This window comes from Silene latifolia, chromosome X (genome assembly GCF_048544455.1).
Source record: "Silene latifolia isolate original U9 population chromosome X, ASM4854445v1, whole genome shotgun sequence".
Taxonomy (NCBI): Eukaryota; Viridiplantae; Streptophyta; class Magnoliopsida; order Caryophyllales; family Caryophyllaceae; genus Silene; species Silene latifolia.
The window spans coordinates 261,547,798-261,575,457 of record NC_133537.1 but is presented as its reverse complement, the minus strand read 5'-3'; the positions used below and the strand labels follow the sequence as shown (position 1 = coordinate 261,575,457).

Here is a 27,660-nt window from a genome sequence, read left to right as displayed (position 1 = left end):
CTAGGCCAAACTCATACTTAATCTTCCATATATAAGACATTTTTAGCACTTAAGCCTCTTGAATTTTGGGCAACAGATAAAAGAACGACGTACGATTCTTTTACTTTCTTACAGTCTACTTCCTCCATTCAACTCCACTCTATCACCTTTTCTACCCTATTCACAAATAAACATTTAATTTTAATTTTCTCTCAATACATTAGTGAAAATATATTCATGTGGAATCTTGTCTGATTTATCTTTACGAGTACATTAAAAATATTTAATTTTTATAATTTTTGCAAATACATAGCTAACGATATTACCGCATAAAACACGCGTTAATAAACGTGATAAAATAAAGTGGTAAAGTGAAGTTGAATGGAAAAAATATAAGTTAAATTTTTCCTCACAAATACTGATCCGAGCTAAAGTCCAGAAGTTGAGAAAATTTATCATCCCAAACACCTTTTAGTTGACTTTCTATTTGACAAATCTGTTGTTACGGTTAACCCGATTCATGTTTTATCCTTTTGTTTTAGTGATGATGTTTCCCGAGTCAAAAAATTTACAATGCTGCAAGTAAAGCTTACCTTTACTACTGCACCAAAAAAAAAAAAAAAAAAAAAAAAAAAAAAAAAAAAAAAAAAAAAACTGCATCGTATAAACTGCCATTTTCTATGGAGTAAATATCTCTCCAACTCCAGCGGAATCATAGGTTTTTCAAGTAAAAACAGCTATTACCACACACTCATGTACAAAATAAATCATGATAACATGAATGGCAAAGTATATCAAGGGTAAAATATTATATTACGACACCAATGCAGCTCCTGCTTCAGAAATTTCATTCATCGACATCCGTTACTATGAGAAGCACAATATAATTACTTAAAACACATTCAAACAACTGGCTTGCAAACTTGGCAAATGGGTGATCAGTGCGATGGCTTTTGGGCTTGGACCTTTGTTGGGCAGGCGGCAGCCATAGTACGCAACCGACCAGCAATCTCCGTGAACGACGGTCGAGCACCAGGATTTGGAGCCCAGCACTGCTCCATCAGGGTTCTCCACTCAGCGTCACAGAAACTAGGAATAGGGGGCCTCAATGTGTTGTTCACTATTCCCCCTGCATTGTGAGATCAAAGCTTAGTTACAAGACAGCTAGGCAATGATCACAACATTTTTTTTTTTTTTTTTTTTGATCCCTTCCAAAATAATTGACTCCTTTCTATATCTAATACGGAGTAAAATAGGCAAATGAACTTTCAGTACAATCCTTTTTTTTCCTGGAAGGAGTCATACAATGCTTAATTACAAACTCAATAACATAGAAACTCCATCTCATTGATACCTAGATCGGAAACAGTAAGGATCATGCAGTATCTCTATATGTAAATTCTTCGAATTTCAGGTGAATTAATGTTATTTCATCACTGGGATGTACACTGTACACAGAGTAATACTCCCTCTGTCCCGGTCATTTGTTGTCCTTTTCCATTTTGGGTGTTTCAGTCATTTGTTGTCCTTTCTATTTTAAGAATGAACTTAATGAGTAATTTGATCATTCCCATTCAATTTGTTCCACATGTCATTTAGTTATTGGCCTATTCCTCTTTCCTTGGTCTTTGTGCCAAAACGAAAGGACAACAATTGACCGGGACGGAGGGAGTATCATTTATTGTATGAGAGGTTGCTTCTGACCACACTTGCAACTAAAGAAAGTTTTCAAAAGGTAAAATAATATCCTTCCAACCTAAGAAAGTTTTCAAAAGGTAAAATAATACCTTCATTATCCCTCACCTCCATCCCTCTCCCCTCCTAAAATTGCATCAAAACAATCCCTTAATGGACAAGAAACACATGAATTTACTGTCCACTGACTATCTAGGAGTCATGATTTACCCAGAATAACTAGAAGAAAGGTAAGTAGGTAAATCAAATGTTTTTATTCAAGGGCAAAGGCTGTCTTAATGTTATTTGGTTAAATATTGACAGCCCTGGTTACAATGAAGACAGCCCATGATTCGGTTTGTTGGAAAAGGTTATACTATAGGCAATTCGCCATCTCCTAGAGGATTGACATATATTATACAAGACCTGGCAATATGGGATCAAGTTTCTTTCTGTTTGGGCCTAATTTGGATAGATATATTTCAGGCGTCGGTGCGGGTCAAGTCAATTTCAGGTCGGTTGTCAATGTGTTCATAAGAAGCGTACAGCCAATAGTCCGGGTCAAGTCAATTCCGGGTTGGTTGCCAATGTGTTCATAAGAAGCGGACAGCTAATATAAGTCAAACTAATTCAGTTTGGATCCGATTTGATGTTGGGTATCGGGTCAAAATCATGTTACTAATTATTAGTGTAAATATAGATTCAGATGTCTCGGTTCTGGTCTGTCTTTTCAGTTCTATATTATATACTTTATACATATCAGTACAAGATTGAAGCTTAGAAAATATCAAGTCATACCTATTATGGCACCATAATGCATGTTGGCATATGGTTCTTCCCCAGTAAGGATCTCCCATAGTACTATGCCAAATGAGAATACATCGACCTGAAAACTCCAACACGGTCAATCACCACATACTAAGTCAAGTGCGAGCAGAGTGTAGTGCAAGCATGTGAGGAAGCCCCGACACGCTCTACTCACTATATAAAAATCACTTTAGACTGAGAATATAGGCACAACATTACCTTCTCAGAAACTTTACTGCTACTTCCATTTAGGAGCTCAGGTGCCATCCATGGTAGCGTTCCTCTTACACCACCCGAAACCAGTGTGTTTCTCTTTATTTTTGATAGACCAAAATCACCAACCTAAAAATACAATATCATTAAATAAACTAAAAGACATAACTATAGAAAGTAAACTATAATTCAGCAAAAAAAAAAAAAGACACTTACTGTACAAAAAAAGAATTACCTTGCAAATAGGACGTGAAGGATCTTTCAAATTTACAAGCAAATTGTCACACTTCAAATCGAAGTGCACAATATTTTTTGAATGCAAATATTCCATTCCAAATGCAGCATCCATGGCAATTATCAGACGTTTGCGACGGTCGAGATGTCTAAATATTAATTCACAGCAAAAGAAGAATTTGTGAACGAGATTGGTGAGACCACTTACAGAAAATTAAAGACAAACAATAATAACCATAATCATCTGAAGAGGAAGCATAAAACATCAGTAATTAATATAGAAGTCGAATGTGGGAAGCAACAAACAGCACCAAAAATTGAAACACATTAAGTGTGCAGAAAATGAAATTGAATATTCAACATAGCACAATTTTAATAAGTTATATTAAGCTCACTCACACATGCAAATGCGACGAGAACATGAAAAAGTTGTCTTCAAATTGCAAGAAGTTTCAAGGTTAATTATGGTAATTTGAGTTGTAAAATCCTATGGCAATGTCCAATATTCTAACTCATGTACTTGATACCGGTGAGTACTTCTCCTCAGCAGACTATATACATTTAAATAGACATAGAAAATTAGAATCTGTCATCCCCCTATATACTAAAGAATAACAATTCTCCAAAGTTTTCCCTCCAAAAAGCATCTAGCTAAATAAGTAAACAAAAAGACTTCTTTCATTAAATTATTATCATTTCCTCATAATATAATATTTTAATCAAATTATAATATTTTCATTAAAATCTAAATTATAATCTTTTAATTAAATAAGGTAAATCTGGTATAATTTAATAAAATGTAAATTTCCGAATCTAAATTATAATCTTTTAATTAAATAAGATAAATCTGGTATAATTAGAGAATGACTTGACACATACTTCGTATAAAACAAACTATAAACTGATATTATTAGCTCCATCACAAAAAAATAAATTCATTAAAATAATTTGAGAAAATTTATAAATTGAAGTCATTGGTTTTATGGAACAAAAAATGTTTTCATTAAAGTACACATTTTATAACTTTACTAAATTGTCTTGATGTTCACAGTTCAATTTTCTATTTTTATCTCATATCAAAATACAATGAAGTGTATGACAAACTAATGACGAGTCAATTCAAAATATATATAAATAATATACTAAAAAGTAAAACCTCTATATATACATGCATTGTGTGGTATCTACACTAGTTCCCAAATTAAAAAGGTAAATTAACTTTAAATTACCTGTCTTTCCTGAGTAAGACATGCCTCAAAGAACCATCAACCATAAATTCTGCAACTGTTGCTAAAGTTCCTCCAGGTCCATCTTGCACAACACCATAAAATGCCACCACATTTGGATGGTGAAGCTTTGAGAGAATTTCAGCTTCATGCCAAAACTCCGCAGTCTACGATAATTAAAAATGTAAATCAGCATGGAATATCTAGCATCTAGCTTAGTGAAGAAAAAAAGCTCATGAAGAATTGCTAAAATCCATTTAGTACCTCAATTTTAAACATTATTTTCTTTTTGTATCTTTTTTTTTGAGAAGATATATTCCCTTCCGTTTTGTTTTATGTCATTTTAGAAAATACTCACAAATTAAGAAAAAAATATAGAGAACCACAATATATGATTACATTACTATATAGACATAAATACACATTCTAGTACCCTGCAATCCAGCATCTACTTGTTTCAACTAATAATCCCAAACGTGGACTCTTCAAATCTGGGGAGATGCTAAAGGATATGGGTATCAATTTGTACCCGAAAATTTATCTTTATGACACTTCGTAGTGGAGATAGAAAGGAAAGAGCTTGCATGCAAATTATAGAGGAAGAGAACAGTATTTAAAAGCATACAGTATGCCTTTTGACTATATTTAAGCCTTATTTCCCATTGTCCCAAACATGTCTTTATTTCACTATAATAACTGTAAGCAATTCGTACTTTTAATTAATTTTTTTCCGTCGAGGCGTGTACCCATACTCATATCCTCATTTTAAGACAGAGTCCCTAAGTCTTAATATTTGAGACATTGCGAGAAATACATCTCGATTTACCCGTGTGGGTAGCATAACTTCCAAGACCTTACCAAGTACCAATAGCAAAAACCTTTATTATGTTTGCCAGGGACGGTGGATGATATCTAGATCTGAGTAAATGTCAATGTTTAGAAATTACTCTTTCAATCATTCTTCAAAGATCAACTGGCACATAGAACGCAATTGAAAGCAGGGCTACCGAATTCATAATACGCATAATTCGAATTCGTAATTCGCTCAAAATAGGGAATTCAATACGCAAAGTATTACAAAAAAAAGCAATTCGCGAATTCGTAATTACTGATACGCTTATAAGAGTTCATAATTACATTCTAAATTAGGATATTTTCGTATAATTAATTTTTTGTTTTAGTATTTTATAATATACTTGCTTTTGAAAATAGATCGACTCATAGTGTGAGACCGTCGTAAGACCGTCTTATTATAAAATTTGGGTAGCTGTTTATGACTATTAATCGTTACTCAATATTCCCAAAGGAAATGTCTAGAATTTTAAAGGGTAAAGACTAAAAGACTCCCTAAAATAGGCGAATTCATATTGAATTTCTAGTTTTTAATACACAAATCGAACTTTTATAATTCGCTGATTTTAATATATATAATTCGCGAATTAGTGTGAATTAATTCGAAAACGTATTGCGAATTGATACGCGCGTATTAATTCGCAATTCGCACTCTAGGTGAGCGAATTAAATAACCCTGATTCAAAGGGTGAAGAGATAATATAGATTGCATTCTCGCAGACACAATTATATGACGATTACTATCGGGAAACAAAGCGTAATCAGTCCAAAAGTAGATAATAACTTATGCTTAGCGCTTACCAATCTTTCTTGTTCAGACGATCGGCCAGTGAAACAACTTTTCTTTATTCGCTTGATAGCAACATCTGTTCCCCTCCATTTTCCATGATATACAGTGCCAAAAGTTCCAGAACCCAGTTCCCTAAGCTCCTCAAGATCTTCATTTTTTATAATCTGCACCCAGGTCATGTTAAAAGTCTAAGACAGAAAAGCCATATACAAGGAAAACTTTCAGTATGTAGAGCATAAAAAGGGAATGCATGCAATATGGAGTGAGATGTATCAAATGAGAAAGCACATACTTCAGGTCAAGTCTTCAATGCTAATACTATTTTATTGGTGCCCTTCTGAACCAGTGTTACCAAAATTCATTACATTCCCTATGCTGTACAATTTACATAAATTCTACCAATTTAGTTTTTCCAAACATTATTTGGGACCCTAGGTCATCAAGTCTCGTATTTTAAATTCCATATCCTCTCTCTCATACAAAATGATTAGATTATTGAGCTTATTTGCAATTCACATCAGGTGAATGTGTATTGAAATTAATCTAATACATCCAACCAATTTTGGCATATTTTTACTTATGAAATAGTTAAGTCTTAAGATGCAGAAAAGTTGACTAATTTCAACTTCATTCTTCAACGATGTTCCTTTTTGTCCCCTTTCTGTAATTTTTTTTTCCATCCCAATCCTTTTGAACCTTCCTAAGTGTTCTGCTTTACATTCTAATTCCTTCTTCATAAAACCTTTTTGCGGCTGAAATTTTCTCCTTCTCATCTTGTGAAGTGTCTTTGCACTATTCTTTTGGCTCAGCAAATTGGAGCAAGGGATGTCCCAATGTCAATTCTTTGGGGTTGCTTTCCCAGTTGATGTTAACTACCGAGAGTAGAACTCATCCTACTCCTGCCACTTCTTCTTGGAAGCACCAATAAACATGGTTAAGCTAGACCTCACAAATGGCAAGTGGATCAGGTCACTTTTGGGTCGGGTCATTCTACGTTAGTTGTTATCGGACATTTTTCAGAACAGGCATTTTTGGGCAGGGTAATTCGGAGCTTTGGGTCACTTCGAGCCATATTTATATAAGTTTGAGTTTTCATTGATAAACCGTATTTAATATTATACTTTAAAAGAAAATCTTCTTCAAAACTCCTACTTAGTACTTACATGAAATTTCCAACAAACCTCCTACCATAAGTTAGGTTTTGAGCAAATAAAAAGACATTTTTTCCACGATTATCAATCAAAACTCCTACTTAGTACTTACACCCTTTACCAACAACTTTCTTATATATTAATACTTGGTTCACTTTCAAGGTATTCCGGACCCTTAAGTTTTACCTTGGTTTTCAAAATCGTTTTAATCTTTATTCTCGATTTAAATTCTAAGTTTCTATAAAAGAAATCCGGATTTCGATTTTTTAAAACCTCTAAGTTTACCTTGGTTTTTGTATTATGTTTCATCACTTTTCCTTTTTATATTTTTGCACTTTGAGGTGTGCAGGGTTGTGGGTTCGGTTGGGTTTGGATTTCAATTTGGGTCGGATAATTTTTGTCAAGTCTAGTCTAAGCACAAACTTTGAGTCTTCTCAGTTTTGCTGTAAGATCTGATCAAGATATATCTATCTGTGAAGGCACGAGTTCTTCTGCAGAGTTGGACTTGAAAGAAGAAATCTTAGGCCACTCAGTGTCCCAGCGATTAGTTATGATGAGAATATTCACAGAGATCTACCATTAACTTGAAGAGCTTCATTTTACCAAAACTGGGGTTGGTAGTCCAAGCTATAGGGGTCAAGTGCAGAAAAATGTCCTTCTATAACACAAAAATACGCTGCAGGAGGGTTGGTAACACCTTGAGCCTCTACCTATAATTCTATAAAGCAGGTATCCCAGCTCACATTGATGGACGACAAGGAGACCAAAGACTAGTCTTGTTTACATAAGCCCTAATGGTAATAACAAAAACTGATCTAGAGTCTGGTGTTAGAATAATCAAAATGAAAAGGGCGGAGATATTGCAAGAAATACAGCAATGAAAAATGAGTAGGTATGGCTAGGTTTATAAAAGTTTCTACTTTCTATTAAGCAACAAACTTATAGATATTCATCTAACATCTTATTACAAAGAAACTTTATAGTCTTATACTAACCACAAAATTTAGGAGGAAAAATTTGTCAGTAAGCATCTCTAATACTCCGTAGTAAATATCATTAAACTATCCCTCATAACATACAATTACTCCCTCCATTCAACATTATTCTTTACATTTGCTTTTTGACCAAAAACCAAGAAAAGAGAGAAATTAGGCTAACACCCCACCAGACTCACCTTAACCGCACCTTGCACTATTGGGAATGACAACATTAGGTGATGGTTTTTGGTTGGGGTCAATTTCTGTGGCTTGGAGCAGGGTCAAGTTAGGCTAACAGTAGTTCCATGGTGATTGTTGTGCATCGGTGGGTGATCTGGGACTGGGCAATGGACGCCTGGACGGCAAGTTGGTAGTGATAAGTTGTCATCTAAGGGTCTGCGGATCGTGGCAGATGGTGGTGGGTTGTTGGTGGCCGTTAAAGGCTAGGAAGGACGGGGAAGATGGGTTAGGGATAAGTATACGAGTGTATATTTGAAACTTTATGACTTAAAACTTGCTAAGATAGGAAAGGTAAAGAATTAAGTGAAATGTCAGAAAATTTAATATGTAAGGAATCAAGTGATGTGGATGCAGTGCATGTAATTTGCATGACTCATACCTGCAAGGTAGTAATATCGAAGTCCACACGAGTAGCATCCAGAGGAGGCAGACCAACATGCTTTATGTCTTGTTTTGCATCCTAATAAACAAAATTAATGTTGAATATTGGAATTAATACATCTCAGAATGCAGTTTGGAAAAATGATTTCCAAGATTCCAACACCTGTTCGATAGAATTACCTCATAGTTTGAGAGCGCACCACCAATACCATCAAATTGGAGGACTTCACTGTATTTTGCATGCATGGATGGATTATAGTCTAAAGTAGAAGCCACAGGATTAGCTGCAACAGCACCGGGTAATTCTCTTTCACTGTATTCAACAAAAATGCGGGGCCCAACATGACTGGAGGGAATTTCATCTGTTGTTAACGTAGTGAATTGGTAGGCCCCTGTAGTTTCTCCGGTCAGCCCAGATGAATAGCCAGGATGATCTTGATCAATCAAAGATACATCTTTACGGAAATCATCTTTGGCCAGATTCTGAAAGAAAGACCAGTGTTTTGGATCATGATTCTCAATGTTCATGCTCAAACCAGGCCCATCTTGCTGCAGAGGGTGAAAACTAGAGGACTCCTCGGACAGGATAGCTTTTGAGAATATGTCTGTTAGCAGATCTCGTGGAAAGCGGTCATTTATATCAATAAGGATATCAGGTCTGGTAACCCGAGTATCAGTACTAGTAGTTGTTTGGCTGACATTATCACCCCAATTGAACCCAGGGAGTGTAGAAGCATGATCTTGTTGTTTGCCATGAGACTGTTGGGTAACATCCATAAGGGAATTTCCAGCTTCAACTAATCCACCAACCATTTGTCTCTTAGGCTCATCATTTTGGTGAGTAGTTTCTGAGTTGCGTTCAACGGGTTGGCTATCATCAAGTGAGTCTTTCTGATCATCAAGACTTGAAGTAGCTTGCTTTGGCACATTGTCCCTGTCTACCGAGAAATTAAAATCTTCGTCCTCAAGTAATTTAGGGCCATTAGATAAGGCTGGCTGAGTAGGCACATTGTTTTCTGGTTGTCCTGCTGAAGAACGTGAATGAGACATGAGGAACTGAGAGTTTAGGGAGTCATCAGACTTTGTCAGCCTGTTCAGTAGCTCTCCTTGTTCCCTGGGAATATTCATTGATAAATAAGGCCTAGGAGGGGCAGGAAGCTCATCATGGTTTATATCAAATGAATTAGGTTCAGAGTGAGCATGTTCATGAGGGCCGGGATTGTCAAAAGGGTTGGCATTTTCAGGGTTCTTTGCATCTGAACCTCGTGGTACAAGCAGAGGATCAGAAGCCAAGGATATTACTCGTTCCTGGCGCCTCTTTCCAGCCTTTGGAGGCAATTCTTGATAATCTTTCACTGACGTAATATTATAAGTGGTCCCAGATGCTTCTTCAGTAGGAAGAATACTCTTTCCATCAGCAAGATAGGGCTGCAAGAACATTGTCAGAACTTTAAAACTGGCTTTTGATTTAATGCTTAGCGTGTTAAGTAAAAACAAAAACCATTATCCATCATTTCCTGTTTTCAGCATTGTTGAAGTAATAAACATGATTTTAAATATGGGCGGTGACACCTTATCGTGACCGTTTTATCAAGGTTTTGAAGGTTACCATAACATCCATTTGTGAGCAGTATATGCCGCAGCAACCGCGATCAGGACATGATGACTGATTCTAAGATCAAGTGACAAACCAAATTACCTTAGGTAAAAGAAACATTTAATTTTGACATACCTGATCTTCTGTTGTTTTCTTGTGCTGTGTTGATACACCAGGCAATGATGTGGCAGCAATATTTTCTTCACGAGGCAGCTGCTCCGAGGGATGAACATCATTACCAGCAAGTTGTTGATACCCTTTGGATTCCTCATTTGGAATGATCTGTCCTTGAAAAGGATGAGGATGGGGAAGGTAAATGTTGCCAGAACCCGGTAGAATTGGCTGAGAGGATTGTACCCCTACTGATGAAATTAGCCCCCCCGGGAGAGATGAACTGCCGGCCGCAATTGATCCTGCTGCTATATTAGCAATATCCTTGCTAGTATTCTGTCTTGTTAAAGCATCCAAATCATTTGCTGAAGAGCTCGCTAAGTCGTGCATGCCTGAACGGTTTCTAACCCCCATGTTCATGCAATTGACAGCAACAACATATTGAAACTCCGAATCAACATCGCCTCCACTCAAACTATAGTGGGCTTCCTCCAAGTCACTCGACGTAAACAAAAATAAACGGAGTTTGTTTGAGCCTTCTCCATCTCCTAGGACATTACATTCTTCCATCATGTTTTGCAAATCTTCATCACTAGACACGGAAACAAGGGCATCAAGTTCTTCCCCCGGAAGTTGATATTTGATAGTGTGGGGGCCGTCTAATAATTCGGATGTTTTCTGTTTAAGTTCTTGCCAGGAAATATCCTTACTTATCCTAATAATGCGCGTTTCTCCTCCAGCATACCTGAGCTTCCCATCACTTGGCCGCGGTAAAACTTTACCTCCGAAACTGCATAGAACTTTTAATTTGGTTGAAAAGCCGTCAGAGGTTGTGGACGATGCATAACCATGAAAAGCCCTGCTGCTTCCATATACAGAAGAGTTCTGACGCATCGACTGTACTGATCCATGGTTACTTTTAGCTTCATGCCCATATAAGTTTTTCCTTTCAAGCTCTTTTGGAGGTTTGTCAACCATTGTAAGCATAGATATATCAGAGCCAGACTCAGATTCTGTACGAGTTATGCCTAAGATACCCTTGAGATCCATATAACCAGGGGCATTGTGTGGATCATTGACAGGCTTGGGGACGACAGGTTTGCGAGGAAGAGCCCGATCTCTCATAAACTCAAGCGCAAACTCCTCTCCCGTCTGTATAGAAAAATTATGAACTGGCTTAACTTGTGACGGAATACCCTCAGGAGGTCTGATGTTCATATTTATGCAGTTAGTAGCGTCCTGCATAAACCTCTCAGAGACGGGGTGAAGTTGTTCATTTCCGGGTGGGATGTAATTGTTGTAATATTGATTATATTCATTGGGATGATCCATTGAGCACTTCTCCTACCATAACATATCCATATCCATTCGCCGTCCGTCACAGCATTGTACCACAGAGACTGTAACAGATCACAACTGACTCAATAATACAACCAACCAATCTTTCTAATTAAGTAAACAAACATAAAGATTCAACCTTTACCCAAAATTAATCAAACCCGGTAAAAACAAACACCAAATGAAACACACAAGCTTCTTAATCCTATGAAAAAACACACTTTTTTATTTATTTACTCAATAAAAACAAGTGAAATCCCAGTAGGGTTCTTTCAGCTGGCATTCCAAAAGAAATTAAAAACAGTAAATGCAAAAGTAAATGAAAAACTCACAGTAATTAAGCAGAAGGGGGATCCGTAATAAATTGGTAGGGAGTATTATTAATTAGCAGTGGAGTTTATGGGAAGGAGTGGTTGATTAAGAAGAAGAATGAATGAGGAAAGATGATGGATGATAAAATAGGATGGGATACTGAATAGTGAATAGTAATCAACTCTTTATGATTCTATTCTATAAGACTATGACTTTCCGGCTTCCCCTCGCATGTGCTTCTAGCGTGTCAATTCAATTCCATTTTTTTATCGGGGGGTGGGTAACGGATTTTACCTACTAGGTTTGGTGCCCGGCCTCGCCCGGGCTACTTCTATTTACATTTAAATTTTATTTTCAATGAAATAAACTATGTTGAAGTTGTCTAACTTACACGTTTATTAATAATAATATATTTTTCTATGATATATCTTGTAATTATGATAAAATGTAAAATTTATTTTTAAATTATGAGACACGTTCACTACCCCGCTATTAATATTATTATTTTCACGACATTCTTTGTTAATATCATTACATTCACTACTCCCGTGGTTACTATTGTTTCTTTTACTAATTCCTCTATTTTTTTCTGTTAAATTCATTAATTTTATCCGGCCTATATTTAAATAAATAAAATATTTCCTTGAGTCGATTGGTTATTTAATTGTTCATATTTTTTCTCATTGTTAGTTTGTTACCAGTGTTACTTTCACTACATTCGTTGTTACATTCACTACTCCCACTATCATTATTATAACTGTCACTACTGCCACATTAATACCGTTAATTTTCTCGTTGCATCTACTATTACCTTTACATTTTAATTTATAATTTTATGATCATACTAATTAATTCCATAAGTAGGGCATGTTAATTTTAAGGAAAATCACTATATTATTGTGCTTTCTAAATTTAATTACTTTAATTTAATGTAGTTTCCATAAATATTCTTCATCAAGGCATCTTTATATTATACTTTTAACCAAAATTATATAATATTTACATTGAGGTCCCTTTATCGTGTCCATCACACAAGTCTTTATCGATTTAAAACTATATAATATAATTAATTTGTATAAATTTCTTTAATTACATTGAAGTCCCTTGGTTTCTGAAATTAATATATAGTATGTATTGATATGCATTAAATCAAATTGAAAAAATTATGCAATATTATATATTATAGAATCTAACTTAAATTATTTATAACCTACTTATTATATTTTTGTATGTTAAATAATTAACATCTCTATACATCTAATAAACTATAAAGTTATAATAAAATTGCATAGATTTTAAATTTAATATATAATTTTATGATGATAATCAATACTATATATTAATTCCAGAAACCAAGGGACTTCAATGTAATTAAAGAAAGTTATGCAAATTAATTATACTATATAGTTTTAAATCACTAGCACCGTGTGATGGACCCCATTCAGGGATCTCAATGCAAATATTATATAGTTTGGGTTAAGATTAAATTATATAGAAATATTTGTAAGAAATTAAAATATGGTCAATTTCCTTAAAATAAAATAATTAATTAAGATGGTCAATTTCCTTAAAATAAAATAATTAATTAGGATGGTCAATTTCAAGGAGACTAAAAGAAAGAAGATGCTTGGTAATTTTCCTAAATATTTATAAAATACTAGAAGATGGTCAATTTCCTTAAAATAAAATAATTAATTAGTATAAACATGACACTTATGGTATGAATTATTATCATCATAAAATTATATATTAAATTTAAAATCTATGTAATTTATTAAACTTTATAGTGTATTAGATGTATAGATATGTTAATTATTTAACATATAAAAATATAATATAAGTAGGTTATAAATAATTCAAGTTAGATTTCATAATATATAATATTGCATAATTCTTTCGATTTGATTTAATGCATATATGTAATATATTTATAAATATATAATCCTCTTAAAATTGCATGAATTGTAATAACATTGGATATAGTTATATGATAATAATCACTCATTTGAATAGTAAAAGTAACAATATTATTAGCGAGATTAGTGAAAGTGGTAGAAACAACAACGGGAGTAGTGAAATAATCAATATTAATGCGGCAATAGTGAAAGTAACAATAATTACGGATGGAGTAGTGAAATTACCAATATTAACGCGACAGTAGTGACAGTAACAATAACTACGGCGGGAGTAGTGAAAGTAACAATGATTACGGGCAAATAGTGAAATGTTATTACTATTGTTTCATTAATAAGAGTTCAATATTAATAGCGGGAGTAGTGAATTTTTATTTAATCGTAACTCTGGGATATGCCATAGAAAAATATATTAATGATAAATTTATAGGTTATGCAACTTTAAGTAATTTTATTTAATAAAAAAAAATTAATGGTAAGTAGAGGTAGCCCGGGCGAAGCCGGGCACCAATACTAGTAATTAATACCATAAGTGTGCATGTTTATACTAATTAATTACTTTATTTTAAGGAAATTAACCATCTTCTAGTCTTCTATAAATATTTAGGAAAATTACCAAGCATCTTCTTTCTCTTAGTCTTCTTGAAATTGACCATCTTAATTAATTATTTTATTTTAAGGAAATTGACCATCTTAATTAATTATTTTATTTTAAGGAAATTAACCATGTCTTAGTCTCTTACAAATGTTTAGGAAAATTACCAAGCTTCTATATAATTTAATTTTAACCCAAACTATATAATATTTGCATTGAGATCCCTTAATCGGGTCCATCACACGGTGCTATCGATTTAAAACTATATAGTATAATTAATTTGTATAGATTTCTTTAATTACATTGAAGTCCCTTGGTTTCTGGATTTAATATATAGTATTGATTTAAGCCCTACAACTAGCAGTAGACCCGTGCAAAATTGCACGGGCATATATGTGCTCAATAAATAAAATTTGAATACTTTATAGTGTTCAACTACTACATCCTACAACAAATAATTCTCTTTAATTAGTCACAACTGTAAAATAATCTATCTATTTTTCGACTTTTTCTCTAATTACTACTATGATAATCTATTAGCTTAATACCCGTGCAAAATACACGGATATATTTAACCTCATTTAATAGACTATAATATTAAAATATATTAAACAAATCACCTATAAAAAATAATGATTTATCACATTAATAGAATTTGATACTATAAATAAAGACTTTCATCAATGCGAAAGCACTAATGTATAAAATAGTGGTTTTTATTACTCCCTCATATTCACTATATTCTTACCTAATTTTTTATTCGGTTATTCGGATTTTATTCCCTATTTTAGTTTTTTGTGTTGATTTGTGTGGTCCAAATTCAATGACATGTGGGGTAATCAGTAATGTGTGTTTGTGTGGTCCAAATTCGATTTTTTTTTCAAAATAGGGTTATTTAGCAAACTATTTCTCGCTTTAGGGCCGGTTTCAAACTATTTCTCCCCAATGGGTCCACGTCATCATTTTTCATTTTTTTTACCAGATTTAAGCTAAATCGCTATAACAGGTAGCGATTTGATGCTTTTTTCATTAATCCCAAGTGTAAGCTGGGGATAACACAAAAAGTGGCAAATCGCTTTTCCATGTAGCGATTTGGTCTCAAATCATAATCATTTGCGTTTTTCCCAAAAAAACAGGGGTCATTTCTTCAAGAAGATCATCAACCATCTCACCCCCACTTCAACCCCAACGACCTATCCAAATTTCTCAAGCATTAAAAGGCATATTCAAAGATTCCGAGTCGAGCCATAAGAAGGGTTTTCTGATATCGTTGTGCCCATGAAGGGTAAATGAGCTGATCAATACCGTCATTGGTAGCGGTGTCGAGTGCGGCGAAGTAGGTAGTGAAGTAGGTGAGGATGAGGTTGACGTGGGCTGAGAGGGTAAGTGGGTCGGGTGGCGTGGCGACGGCGAAAGAATATTGTGGGCTAAGTGGGGAAGAAGGGTAGTTTTTAGAGTGGTGATCCAATTTTTGTAGAAATCTTTGAATTGGTGAGGATGAGGTTAAATATTTGTTTAATGATGAATTTGAAGAATTAATGGTGAAATTGAAAGACTTGTTAGGAATGTTTGATATTGGGGAAAACTGGAATAAATGAAAGAAGAGGAAATAGATGGAGATCAGAGAAGCTGAAAATGATGTTGAGGCCAAATCGCTATTTGGCAAAGCGATTTGCCACTTTTTCCCAATTTACAATTGGGATTAATGAAAAAGTATCAAATCTCTATTTGGTATAGCGATTTGGCTTAAATCTGGTAAAAAAAAATGAAAAAGGATGACGTGGACCCATTGGGAAGAAATAGTTTGAAATCGGCCCTAAAGCTACCCTATTTTGAAAAAAAATTCTCCAAATTCACTTTCTTATTTCTTGTGTAAAAAGGAAAGAGGAAGACTATAATGAATAAGAGGGAGTACAATATAGCGATTTTTTCATATGTATCTCCGAGTTATAAAATGGTATACTAATAATCTATGTCTTGAGTGTTGTCCGAACTTATTTGTCTTTGTGATTCCTTTTACATAAAAAAAGGTTATTGGTTGAAGTGGAAACCCTTCAAGAAGAACCCAAATTTTTTGATACTATATAAATCCCCCTTAAATTGCCTCTGAATGAAATCACGGTACCACAATCTTGTTTGGCAATTAGCATAATCAAATTGGAAGTATTACATAGCATCAACAGATTTTAATAACATATTCGAATAACAACTTTCGTTAGCAGGAATTATTATTAAGCTTTTGGTGTCCAATTTTTCTAACGTGTATCCTATTTACATATTTTGAACTAAGGAGGTAATACTTAACAATTGAAGTATTCTCTGAATTTTAGTATTAGAAAAACAACATGTCATTGGAAAGTATTCTAAGTACTGAATATTTCACTGTAAGTACTCGCGTTTTCCATATTTTTCCTTTAATTTTCCGCTTTTGTTACTTTAACTGTACTTTAGGGGGGTTCATGATGCAAAAACCAATTCCCTAATTAAGTAAACAATGTGAAATTGCTTCAGAATTTAAAAAAGAGATTAACTGGAGCGACATATACTCATAGAAAGAAAAATTCTTGTGTCCTTCGGAAGGACGGTACTCCTTACACTCAAAGCAATATACTATCAAATAGAATATTATAATAATTTAGGTGTAAAGAGTACCGTCCTCCAGAAGGACACAAGAAGTTTTCCTCATAGAAAATATTGTACTTCATATTTTCACAAGTACAAAAGTTTAGGTGAGACGGTATTTCATTGAGTAACCGAGATTGTGTTTTCCTTGCCGCCTCCCTTCATGCATTTTTTTACCCTTTATTAATGATCATGGTTAAGAATGACCTCTTTCTTGTACGGAGTACATATTTTAATTCATGCTTATTTTTATCATATTTCATAACTATTTTTAGTATTGTCCCATATTATATTATACAATCTATTTTATTACTTTTAGTACCAAAAATTTAGGTGAGACGGTCTTTTACTATGTAATCGAGAGACCGCTTTTTCCTTGTCGCAACCTTTTTGTATTTTTTACCCTTTAGTGGTCATGACTTATGACTCATAATGATTTGTTTTTGGTACGTATATATTCATAACAGTCGTATCTATTTTTATCATATTTTGTAACCATTTTTATTAGTACCTCATATTATATTATATGATCCATTTTATTACTTTTCATACCATTTTTTTTTTGAATTTATAATAATAAAGTTATTAAGATACGTCTTTCTAAAGATTTATATTCTGTGTAATATAGAAGAAAAAAAGTATAAACATTAATATTACTACTTCGTATATCAATTAACATTAGTTAAGATTTAAAATTTCACTTCAAAATGACCGAGTATTTTTTTTTTGGAATCTAGAAGTTGGTTTGATTAAGAAATCAATAAATATAAGTTAGGCAAATTAATCATTTACTCAACAAATTAAGTGGCATATACAATTTGGTGTATCTACATATACATTCTACTATTTTAGGAATGTCCAAGCAAGATTTTCGGAAAGATTATGAAAAAAGTGGGTTAAGATTTTGTGGAGGTTGAGCAGGAAAACTACACTAAACAATGAATATGGGATTGACATGTGGCATAGCGGTTCTTCTATTATAATTATATATAGATGAAACCCTCTTTGGACAGGACTACCGTCCTACCCGGTCAAACAGGTCAGCTGAATGGGTTATGAATTTCGGTTATTTTGAGAACGGGTCAAATACAAATTGGGTATATTTTGAGTTTTGAAACACGGATTTATAAACATACATGACTAGATATATATGGTAACCATTTCAGTAATCATGTGGTGAAACTATGCTACTCCCTCCTATTCTCCATTTTCTTCCCTATTTCCTAAAACGGATTATTCAGGTTTTCTCCCCCTTTCCTTTTTTTGGAAACTTTTAATCTTATTTTATTCATTCCTCTCTCCTATCACCAAACCCCACTCAACTCACAATTCCTTATTTATCACTTTCACGGATGATTTGAGTAGATACGGATATGTCTACTTAATGAAGCATAAAAGTGAGTCTTTTGAAAAATTCAAGGAATACCAGAATAAGGTTGAGAACCAACTGGGAAGAAAGGTTAAAGCACTCCGTTCAGATCGTGGTGGCGAATATCTTTCAAATGAGTTTGATGAACACCTTAAAGACTGTGGAATTGTTTTACAGTTAACTCCACCTGGAACACCTCAATTAAATGGTGTGTCCAAACGGAGAAATCGAACACTACTTGATATGGTTCGATCCATGATGAGTCACACGGTAGTACCTGATTCATTATGGGGTTTTGCTCTTTGTCACCGCTCTTATACTTAACCGAAGTCCGTCTAAAGCTGTCGACAAGACTCCGTATGAAATATGGAAGGGAACGGTCCCTAACTTGTCCTTTATTCGGGTTTGGGGCTACGAGGCTTATGTCAAGTGGAGACACGAGGATAAGCTCGGCCCGCGATCGGTCAAGACATACTTTATTGGTTATCCAAAAGGAATGTTTGGTCATTACTTCTATTCGCCTACCGAACATCGAGTTTTTGTTGCGGCTAGTGCAAAGTTCTTAGAGAAAGAATTTCTCGAGAGCAAGTCAAGTAATAGAACCTTCGAGCTGTCGGAGATTCAAGAACCAAAAACTGAGGAACAGATGGAGGAAGATGTTCCTTCAACTAATGATACTAAGCACATTCCTCGGAACCTAGGAGGTCGGGTAGAGTCTCTAATCCTCCAGACAGATACATTGGTATGGTCGAGGAAAATGACATTTTGCTCCTAGAGAGTAATGAACCCACTACCTATAAAGGTGCCATAACCTGTTCCGACTCTAAGCTATGGATTGAAGCCATGCGATCCGAGATGGACTCCATGTATGAGAATGACGTATGAGATCTTGTTGATTTACCTAACAAGGTACGACCTCTTCAGTGCAAATGACTTTACAAAATAAAGCATTCTGTAGAAGGGCAACCAGATACCTATAAGGCACGACTAGTGGCAAAAGGTTTCACTCAAGTGCACGGATTGCATTATGATGAAATCTTTGCACCCGTAGTTATGCTGCGTTCTATTCGGATAATCTTAGCGATTACCGCTTTTCATGACTATGAAATTTGGCAGATGGATGTGAAAACCGCCTTCTTAAACGGTTATTTGGAGGAGGAATTGTACATGGTACAACCCGAAGGTTTTAGAGATCCTGAAAATCCTAAGAAAGTGTGAAAGCTTAAACGTTCCATTTATGGACTTAAGCAAGCTTCTCGGAGTTGGAATCATCATTTCGACCAGGTGATAAAAGAGTATGGTTTCACTCGATCGGTCGAGGAACCATGCTTATATGTCATGTCGAGTGGGAGCAAGATTGTTTTCTTGATATTGTATGTCGATGACATACTCTTGATTGGGAATGACATTCCTCTCTTATCTTTGGTAAAAGGATGGTTGAAGAACCATTTCCAGATGAAAGATCTGGGTGAGGCACAACGCATATTGGGAATCCGTATCTATCGAGATAGATCACGACGGATGTTATCACTGAGTCAAGAGACTTATTTAGATAAGATTCTTGAAAGGTTCAGCATGACCAACTCCAAGAAGGGGAACCTTCCAATGACTTCTGGGATGCATTTGAGCAAGTCTCAGTCACCCAAGACACCTGAAGGGGTTGAACGCATGAGTCGCGTTCCTTATGCATCAGCCATAGGATCAATCATGTATGCCATGATATGCACACGTCCAGACGTGGCATATGCATTGAGTATGACGAGTCGGTACCAAGGCAATCCAGGTGAAACACACTGGATGGCTGTTAAAAACATCCTTAAGTACCTACAGAGAACTAAGGATTGGACATTGACTTATGGAGGAGATACTAAGCTATGTGCAATCGGTTACGCTGATGCTAGCTTCCAAACAGATCGAGATGATTCGAAATCTCAGTCTGGATTCGTCTTTACTCTTAATGGTGTTGCGGTCAGCTGGAAGAGTTCCAAACAGGAAGTTGTAGCAGATTCTACTACTGAATCCGAGTACTATGCCGCTCCAGAAGCAGCAAAGGAAGCTATATGGATGCGTCAATTCTTACAAGAAGTAACCATAGTTCCCAGTTCGAATGACCCAATCACCATCTATTGTGACAATAGAGATGCCATCTTCCAGGCCAAGGAGCCTAAGTCTAGCAATAAGTGTAGACATGTACATCGGAAGGCTCACCTAATCCATGATTACGTGGAGCAAGAGGAGATAGTGATTGACAAGATTGCTTCGGATGACAACATCGCAGATCCTCTCACTAAACCATTGAAATATGATAAGCATGAAGGACACGTTATTTCCATGGGAATTAAACGTGTTCCTGAGTTGTACTAGTTGCTTATGGATTTGATACATTTTCTTTTTCATATACTATTTATAACTTCATCGTATTATTTCATATATTTTGTTTTTCATGTGGATTGTACGACAACATTGAACGCCACAAAGTGAACTGAATTACATTATATTTGTTTTGGTCCGTAATCGCCTACATGAGCTGATAACTCTGGCTATTATATTGTGAAGTTGATTGATGGTGGGTTCAACGAGCCATAAGTCAAACAGTTGGCTGATCGATCACAGATGCGAGTTATAACGATACCTCGTAGGACATTGTGACAACGTAATGGAGTCCTAAATGTTTAAAAACAGTCGGTGACAGGTCGTGGATTGGACGTCCATTGTGTTCCTAGAGTCGATTCTTTTGACTATCGACTGTCTCTTGAGATCAAGGCAGTTTTTGGGTGACTTTGGTTTCTTTCTCATGGTCGACCGTAATAGGAGGCTAAGCAGATTTTTACTGAGTCATTTCATATTGTGCTTGTATCTGCAGGATTCGAGTTGAAGAAAATATCCAACCTTTATCAGGTTTAGTCATTTCTCAGGGCCACACGGGGAGTTGTAACTGAAATGCATGGCCATGCTCGAATGATGATTCGTTTACCAGTTAAGTTACTCTCTAGTCGGGAAAACCACTCTTAATATTGATCACTTGTAAAATACGACCTTTGTGAATACGGATTTTGCAAATTGTTTTACATTGAGTGGGAGAAATTAAGAATATGAGAATCGGTTATCGCACACACACTTGTGAGGACAAGTGGGAGATTGTTGGAGCTAGTGTCCTCCACAGTTAGTGTGATAACGTGTATAAATCTCTTATAGGTTCACAGGTTATAATTAGTATTTTATCAGTTGATTAACGTTTACTAATGTTCAGTTTAGTTAACTTCCGCTGCAAGTCACGGGTTCTATTCTTTGAATCCAACTCGTATCATAAGTGGTATCAGAGCTTCGGCTCTTGATTTCCTTAAAAACAAGACGATCCTATCGGGGTAAGAGGGATGGAACGCTACAACGATAAACTATTCTATTTGGAGGAGGAATCTCATATTGATGATCACGTCGTTATTTGATCCCGACCTTCCGGCTTCCGCCTATTTTGATGAAGAAAATGAAGATGTAGTTGTGGGTAGGTCGATTCCATCAAGAGAAGAAGCAAGCCAAAATTATGATTCTTTCCTTGAACATAAGTTTGCCAACAATAAATTTACAAGTGCTTACAAATCTCCATTGGAATCCTATATAGATGAGTTCTTATATGGTCATATTCATAATGATGTTAAATCCTTTACTTGGGTATTAATGGGAAAATTCAAAGATAAAGGGAATATGTGTTGATTGAAATTTTTTTTAATAATTTTGTGCGTGGAGTGTGGAAGGGCGGATGACACGAACATGAAGAGCATTGTGCGATGAGGTTGAAGAATCGATGGCACAAGAGAAGTTTGGAATCAATGTGTATGAATGAGCTTAAAGTTTTTATCGAAGTTGTGGAACTAAAAGAAGATTCAAGTTCATTGCTCATGTCCATCATCGATTTTACATTCAATTTTGTGAGGTTCATATTTGATCCCGGGGGGTTTAAATTGCAAGAATTAAGGTTAATTCCTCTCAAAGGGGAAGGGGATGATTCGGTGGAGGTGGTGGATAGTCCGAATGATGCTCCGAGTGATGAGTATTTGGGGAAGCTTCGTTTGGGGCATGATAGCACGTCTATGGTAGCTATGGTTGGCGGGTTGCTAGTTTTAAACCTCATGTGTGTTTGGTCCAATGTTTGGATTAAACACAAGCCCATTTACATTTTATAACATTTTATTTTATAAGTTTGTAATGCGTGGAATAAGCTGAAACTTTCAGTAGCGTTTAGAGTAGTTAATAGCCTATTAATCTCAGCAATTAAGAGGATTTAAGTTTAATTAGTAGAGGGTTTAATGTCTAATAAGTGTGACACTTATTTAGGCCTTTTAGATGCTTATTTTGGTTATGTTAGGCGTGTGACTAAGCTATATAAGGCCTGATTGTTCTCTTTGTTTATGAAGCAGAATGATATGCAAAACTCTCTTGTGTTTTCTCTCTAATTTGAGTGTGTAGTTTACATACCAAGTTTCAGTTAGTTTTTGACGCGTTTCGAGTCTAACTAGATTGTTTCTCAATAGGTCTTGAATTCAATCAATCCCATTGACAAATTATAGATCTAGTTTGTCAAATATCCTAACATATCAGATCAGGTCGTACCTAGTACGTTCGCATCTTGTTTGTTCTTTCATAAATACCGTTTAAAACCATTGTTACAATGTTTTCTTACCTAATCAAAAAAAAAAAAAAAAACATTGTTACAATTCCAGAATCTGAAATCGAACAGTTCAACTGACTGTTCAGTTCGTTGGTTTCCGCTGCACCCATACGAGTCTTATTCTTTCGGATAAAATTCGTATCATAAGTGGTATACGAGCTTCAGCTCATGATCCTAATTATTTGAAGATTAATCTTGATGACCTAAATTTCTTGGAGAATTTGCGTGAAGCCTTTAACAATGTCCATGAAGGAGGGACACGATGGCAGCCTAGGCGCGAGATAGTACGCCCGGTTGACGAATTCAAGATAAACGAACTACCCGAGTTCATTGGAGGGAAGATCCCGAGGCATATCTGGAATGGGAACGCAAGATCGATAGAATGTTCAATTTTAAAGATATCGAAGATGAGAAACGTTGTAAGTATGCTATACTCAAATTAAGTAAGGGTGCTTCTCTTTGGTTTGAAGGAGTAAAGGCTCAGCATGCGCGGGCAGGCAAGGCCAAGATCTCATCTTGGGACACTTTGAAACGGAAATTACAGAAAAGGTATTTACCACCCACGCATAAGCTAGCTATTTACCGTAGGATTACTGAGTTAACACAAGAGAAACAGAGTTTTAATGATTATATAAATGAATTTGAGAATTTGGCTTTAATGGGGGAATTAGAGGAGAACGAATAACAGAAAATGTCTCGTTTCTTATTTGGGTAGAATAAATCCGTAGCTAACGCCGTTGAAATGTTTCCCTATGTTGATTTTGACACCCTATGTGGTATGTGTTTGAAAGTTGAGGCCCAAGAAAAGTCTAAATATACTTCGACATATGGGGAGGGTAGTAGGTCTGAATCGTGGAGGAACGACAGGGGATCAAAGGGTAGTGCAATTAGCAATACCACTAAATCGGTTCCTAAAAGTGTAGTTGCCCCTAATCCTAGTGTTAAAACTAGGAACACTAAGGAAACAAGTATTTCTAAAGTCCGTTGTTTTAAATGTAAAGGATTTGGGCATTATCAAAATGCTTGTCCAAATAAATGAGTCATAGCCTTGAAATATACTATTGATGTGCGTGAGGAATTGTTGGTTTGGGATGAACAGTCAGTGGGTGTGTTTAATTTGGAGGGTTATGAGGAAGATGAGGATGATGATAACGTTGAAACCTATGCAGCCCCTATCTATGATTGTGCCCTGGTTCTTCGGACTTTACAGGTTCAATCATCACCAATTGATTTGGAGCAACGTGACCAACTATTCCACACTAAGTGTCAAGTGCAAGATAAATGGTGTAGTGTGATAAATGATGGTAGGAGTTGTATTAATGCAGCTTCAAGTGAGATGGTTTCGAAATTAGCATTACCAACCATTTCTCACCCAAGTCCGTATGCTTTAAATTGGTTAGGTGATGACAAGAAGGTTCAAGTTTTGAGGCAGGTACGCATCTGTTTTTGCAATGGGTTCATACCACAATGAGGTACTTTGTGATGTGGTTCCTATGGATGCTTGTCTCATTCTTTTGGGGCGTCCTTGGCAGTATGACTGAGATGTGGTTTATAAAGGTCGAAACAATGAGTATGAGCTAATTTCTAATGGTAAGAAGGTCGTTCTTAAGCCCATGCCTTCCAAAGCGGTTCAAGCTATGTGTTCTGACCTTAAGAAAAGATCGAGTTTCACAATGCTAGCTAAAGATGAGGGGCTTGAATCTGAATTAGAGAAGGAGGGGTTAGAGTACAACAACATTGATCTCGCAATTGATTTCGATCGACCACCTATCTTTGATGACTATAGAGATGTGGGCATTTGTGTTGCTCGTGTTACTAAACCATGTGATTTGTGAACACCTGATCAGGGGTTCGAAATTAGCGCTGAACCAACCAAGTATACATTCGGTGCTCGCAAGTTTCCGTCCCGTCTAGATTACTATTTTCTTGGTTTTCAGGTACAACCGGATGTTGCAGCATTGAGGCGTTGGTCTCGTTGGTTTAGCAAGGACATTGATACTTTGATTGATTTTAATCGACCTCCTGTTTTTTATGATTATAGCGATGAGGAAACAATACTTGCTTTTGTTAAGACACTGTGTTATCCATGTGATTATGATATTGGGTCTGGTTTACCCGAAGATGTCAATAGGTTCGGTTTGATTTTCGAGCTAAGGAAGGCTGATCCAATGGAGGTGTAAGTGCAAGCACATTGTCTTTTGATGACATTCAAAACAAAGACTTGCGTTGCAATTAAGGAAACCTCATTGAGTTCGATTTGCTTGTTCGATGATGGGGTTCGTGATGTCTTGTCTAAGCTTGTGCACGGAGGGTGGAGGGGTGGAAGGCACAAGTTGAAATGGCACAAGTGGATTTGGCGAACAAACAATCAGAGATCATGTGAAGCCAGCAAAGTACAACAAAATGTTTGGGTTCGTCATTTTATTCGCTCTCTTGTTTGCGTTGTTCATTTTTGATTCAGGTGGAGTAATGCTACAAGAAGTTAGGACAATTCCTTTCAAGGGGGAGGGAATGATACTATCATGGAAAGCATCGATGAGCTTGTTGTCAATATAGACAGTCCTATGGATTGTTTAAAGGCCGGTTCGAGTGATGTTCCAAGACCTCAATTAATTGCGACTCAGGCTAATTGGATTGGTGAGTCAATGGTTAATTACGTTTGCCTAATCAATTTCGAAGACCAGCTTAATTAATCGGTCAAGGCTAGACAACACGAGTAATTGAGGAATAAATGGGGATTTAGTATTGGGATTTATTTCAGCAATTAAGGATATTTATTTGAGCAATTAAGTTAGCTTTTATTTCAGCATTGTATTCGTTTTATTATAGCTGTTATAGGGCTGTTTTAATGGGTAAGTTTTAGCATAGTCAAAGTCTAATTAAGGGCCTTAATTAGGTAGTTTATTACCTCATTATAGCAGCTGTTTTTAGACGTGTGATCTTGGCTATTTAAGGCGTTGCTTTGTTTTGCATTTGTATCCAAGAAATAATACATAAACACTTGTTTTCTGTTGAAAATTGCTGCTGCAAATTTTTTTTTTTTATTCAACGCGTTCTGAGTAATAACCCGATCATTCTTAATAGGTCTTGAGCTTTGATCACCATTGTCGAGTTATAGGTCTAACTCGCCAAATATCAATCCTTCGTTTGATAATTGATTGCTTCAAATGTCACGGTTCAGATTGGGTTGCACCTAGTGCATTCGAATCTCATCGTGTGTTTGTTTTTCTAATACTTCTGCTACCAACTCAAATCACTTTCAAACAGTCCATAAAACCGTTCATTTCCCATAAAACTCGACAATCAGACAGTTGCGACTACTGATCAGGTTAGTTAATTTCCGCTGCAAGTCACGAGTTATATTCTTTGAATCTAACTCGTATCATTTTCTAAAAAATTAAGACATGTTTTTTGCTTTTTTAATTTTGCTTTTTGAAAATTAGAAACATATTTTTGGCTTTTTAAAGTTTTCTCAAAATAATAAAAACATGTTTTTGTGATTTTTGAATTTTTTTTGAAAAAGTAAAGCATATTTTTGGTGTTTTTAAATATGAGAATTTCCTCGCCATACTTATTTATTTACATATAGGAGAAAATTTCAAAATAAAAGATATGTTTTTGTAAATTTTTTGGTTTTTAGTTTTTTTTTGTTTTTAATAATATGGATGCAATGTATAAAACTAGATGCTATGATAGATTTTGAGTGAGTATGAGTGATTTTAGAGAGAAAGTAGTGTTTTTGTGTTTGTACAATTGGTAAAGTGTAATGGGGAAAAGGGAGAAGAAAAAAGAGAAGAAAAGAAGAGAAGGGGCCCGTGTTGGAGCTCCCTGGCCGGGAAGGTGATGATGTCGGTCCGGGATTGAGATTAGTTTTGGCGAGTGAAGAGTCTATCGATCCGAAATACTCAAGAGGGGAGGGGGTGAATTGAGTATAAAAACTTAGCCCACTTTTTTCCGATTGTCCGTATAAGCGTGCCTTGACAATTAATTACCTAAAATTTATCGATTAAATTTTAACTAATTAATTGAGCAATGTAAAACGTAAAGAAATGAAAGGAAAGATGCGAGTGACACACGTGGTTTTGAAGTGGTTCAGTTTCACAAGTTGAAACCTACGTCCACTATTCTCAATTAATAATTTTAGTACCTTTTTACGGATACAAAATAATCAACCCACTCGTACAACTAACTCTAGTTGTAACTCAATTGAGTACCGTTAAATACTCGTTTTTTTGTCTATCTTACGTTAATAAGAAAGTGCTTGCTTGTTCTTCTAGTGTTCACAATATGAACGAGTAAGAAACAATATTTAAGCGCTATTATCTTATGACGATACTTAGGAATGATTGCGATATAAGATAGCACACGACTTTTCAAAAACAAATTTAACTTGCAAAAAGAATAATAAACTTAAAGTTGTTCGCAAAGGATGTTTTGTTCGAATATTGAAAAGTAGTTTAAATGAATTATTATGTGTAGAATTTATAGTGGAGATGAGATCTAGGTTTTCATAAGAAAACCCTAGATTGAGTCGTGGATCTCGTGTAAAGTAAGAAAGGAATAAGATTTATCTTTTTTGCTATTTTAATCCAACAATATCTTAGATAAAAGAT

General features: G+C 35.4%; 1 protein-coding gene across 1 annotated transcript; it reads right to left on the bottom strand.

The window, feature by feature from the left end:
• Positions 1-653: 653 nt before the first annotated feature.
• Positions 654-12,142, bottom strand: LOC141623942 (RAF-like serine/threonine-protein kinase 20). Its single transcript, XM_074440105.1, has 10 exons — positions 11,903-12,142; positions 10,257-11,632; positions 8,705-9,952; positions 8,523-8,603; positions 5,787-5,939; positions 4,137-4,300; positions 2,909-3,056; positions 2,680-2,802; positions 2,452-2,539; positions 654-1,108 (listed from the first exon to the last, which is right to left on the bottom strand). Exons 2-10 carry the CDS (start codon positions 11,562-11,564, stop codon positions 918-920), a joined length of 3,504 nt encoding a protein of 1,167 aa, XP_074296206.1. The 5' UTR covers positions 11,565-11,632; positions 11,903-12,142; the 3' UTR covers positions 654-917.
• Between the last annotated feature and the right edge of the window lie 15,518 nt (positions 12,143-27,660).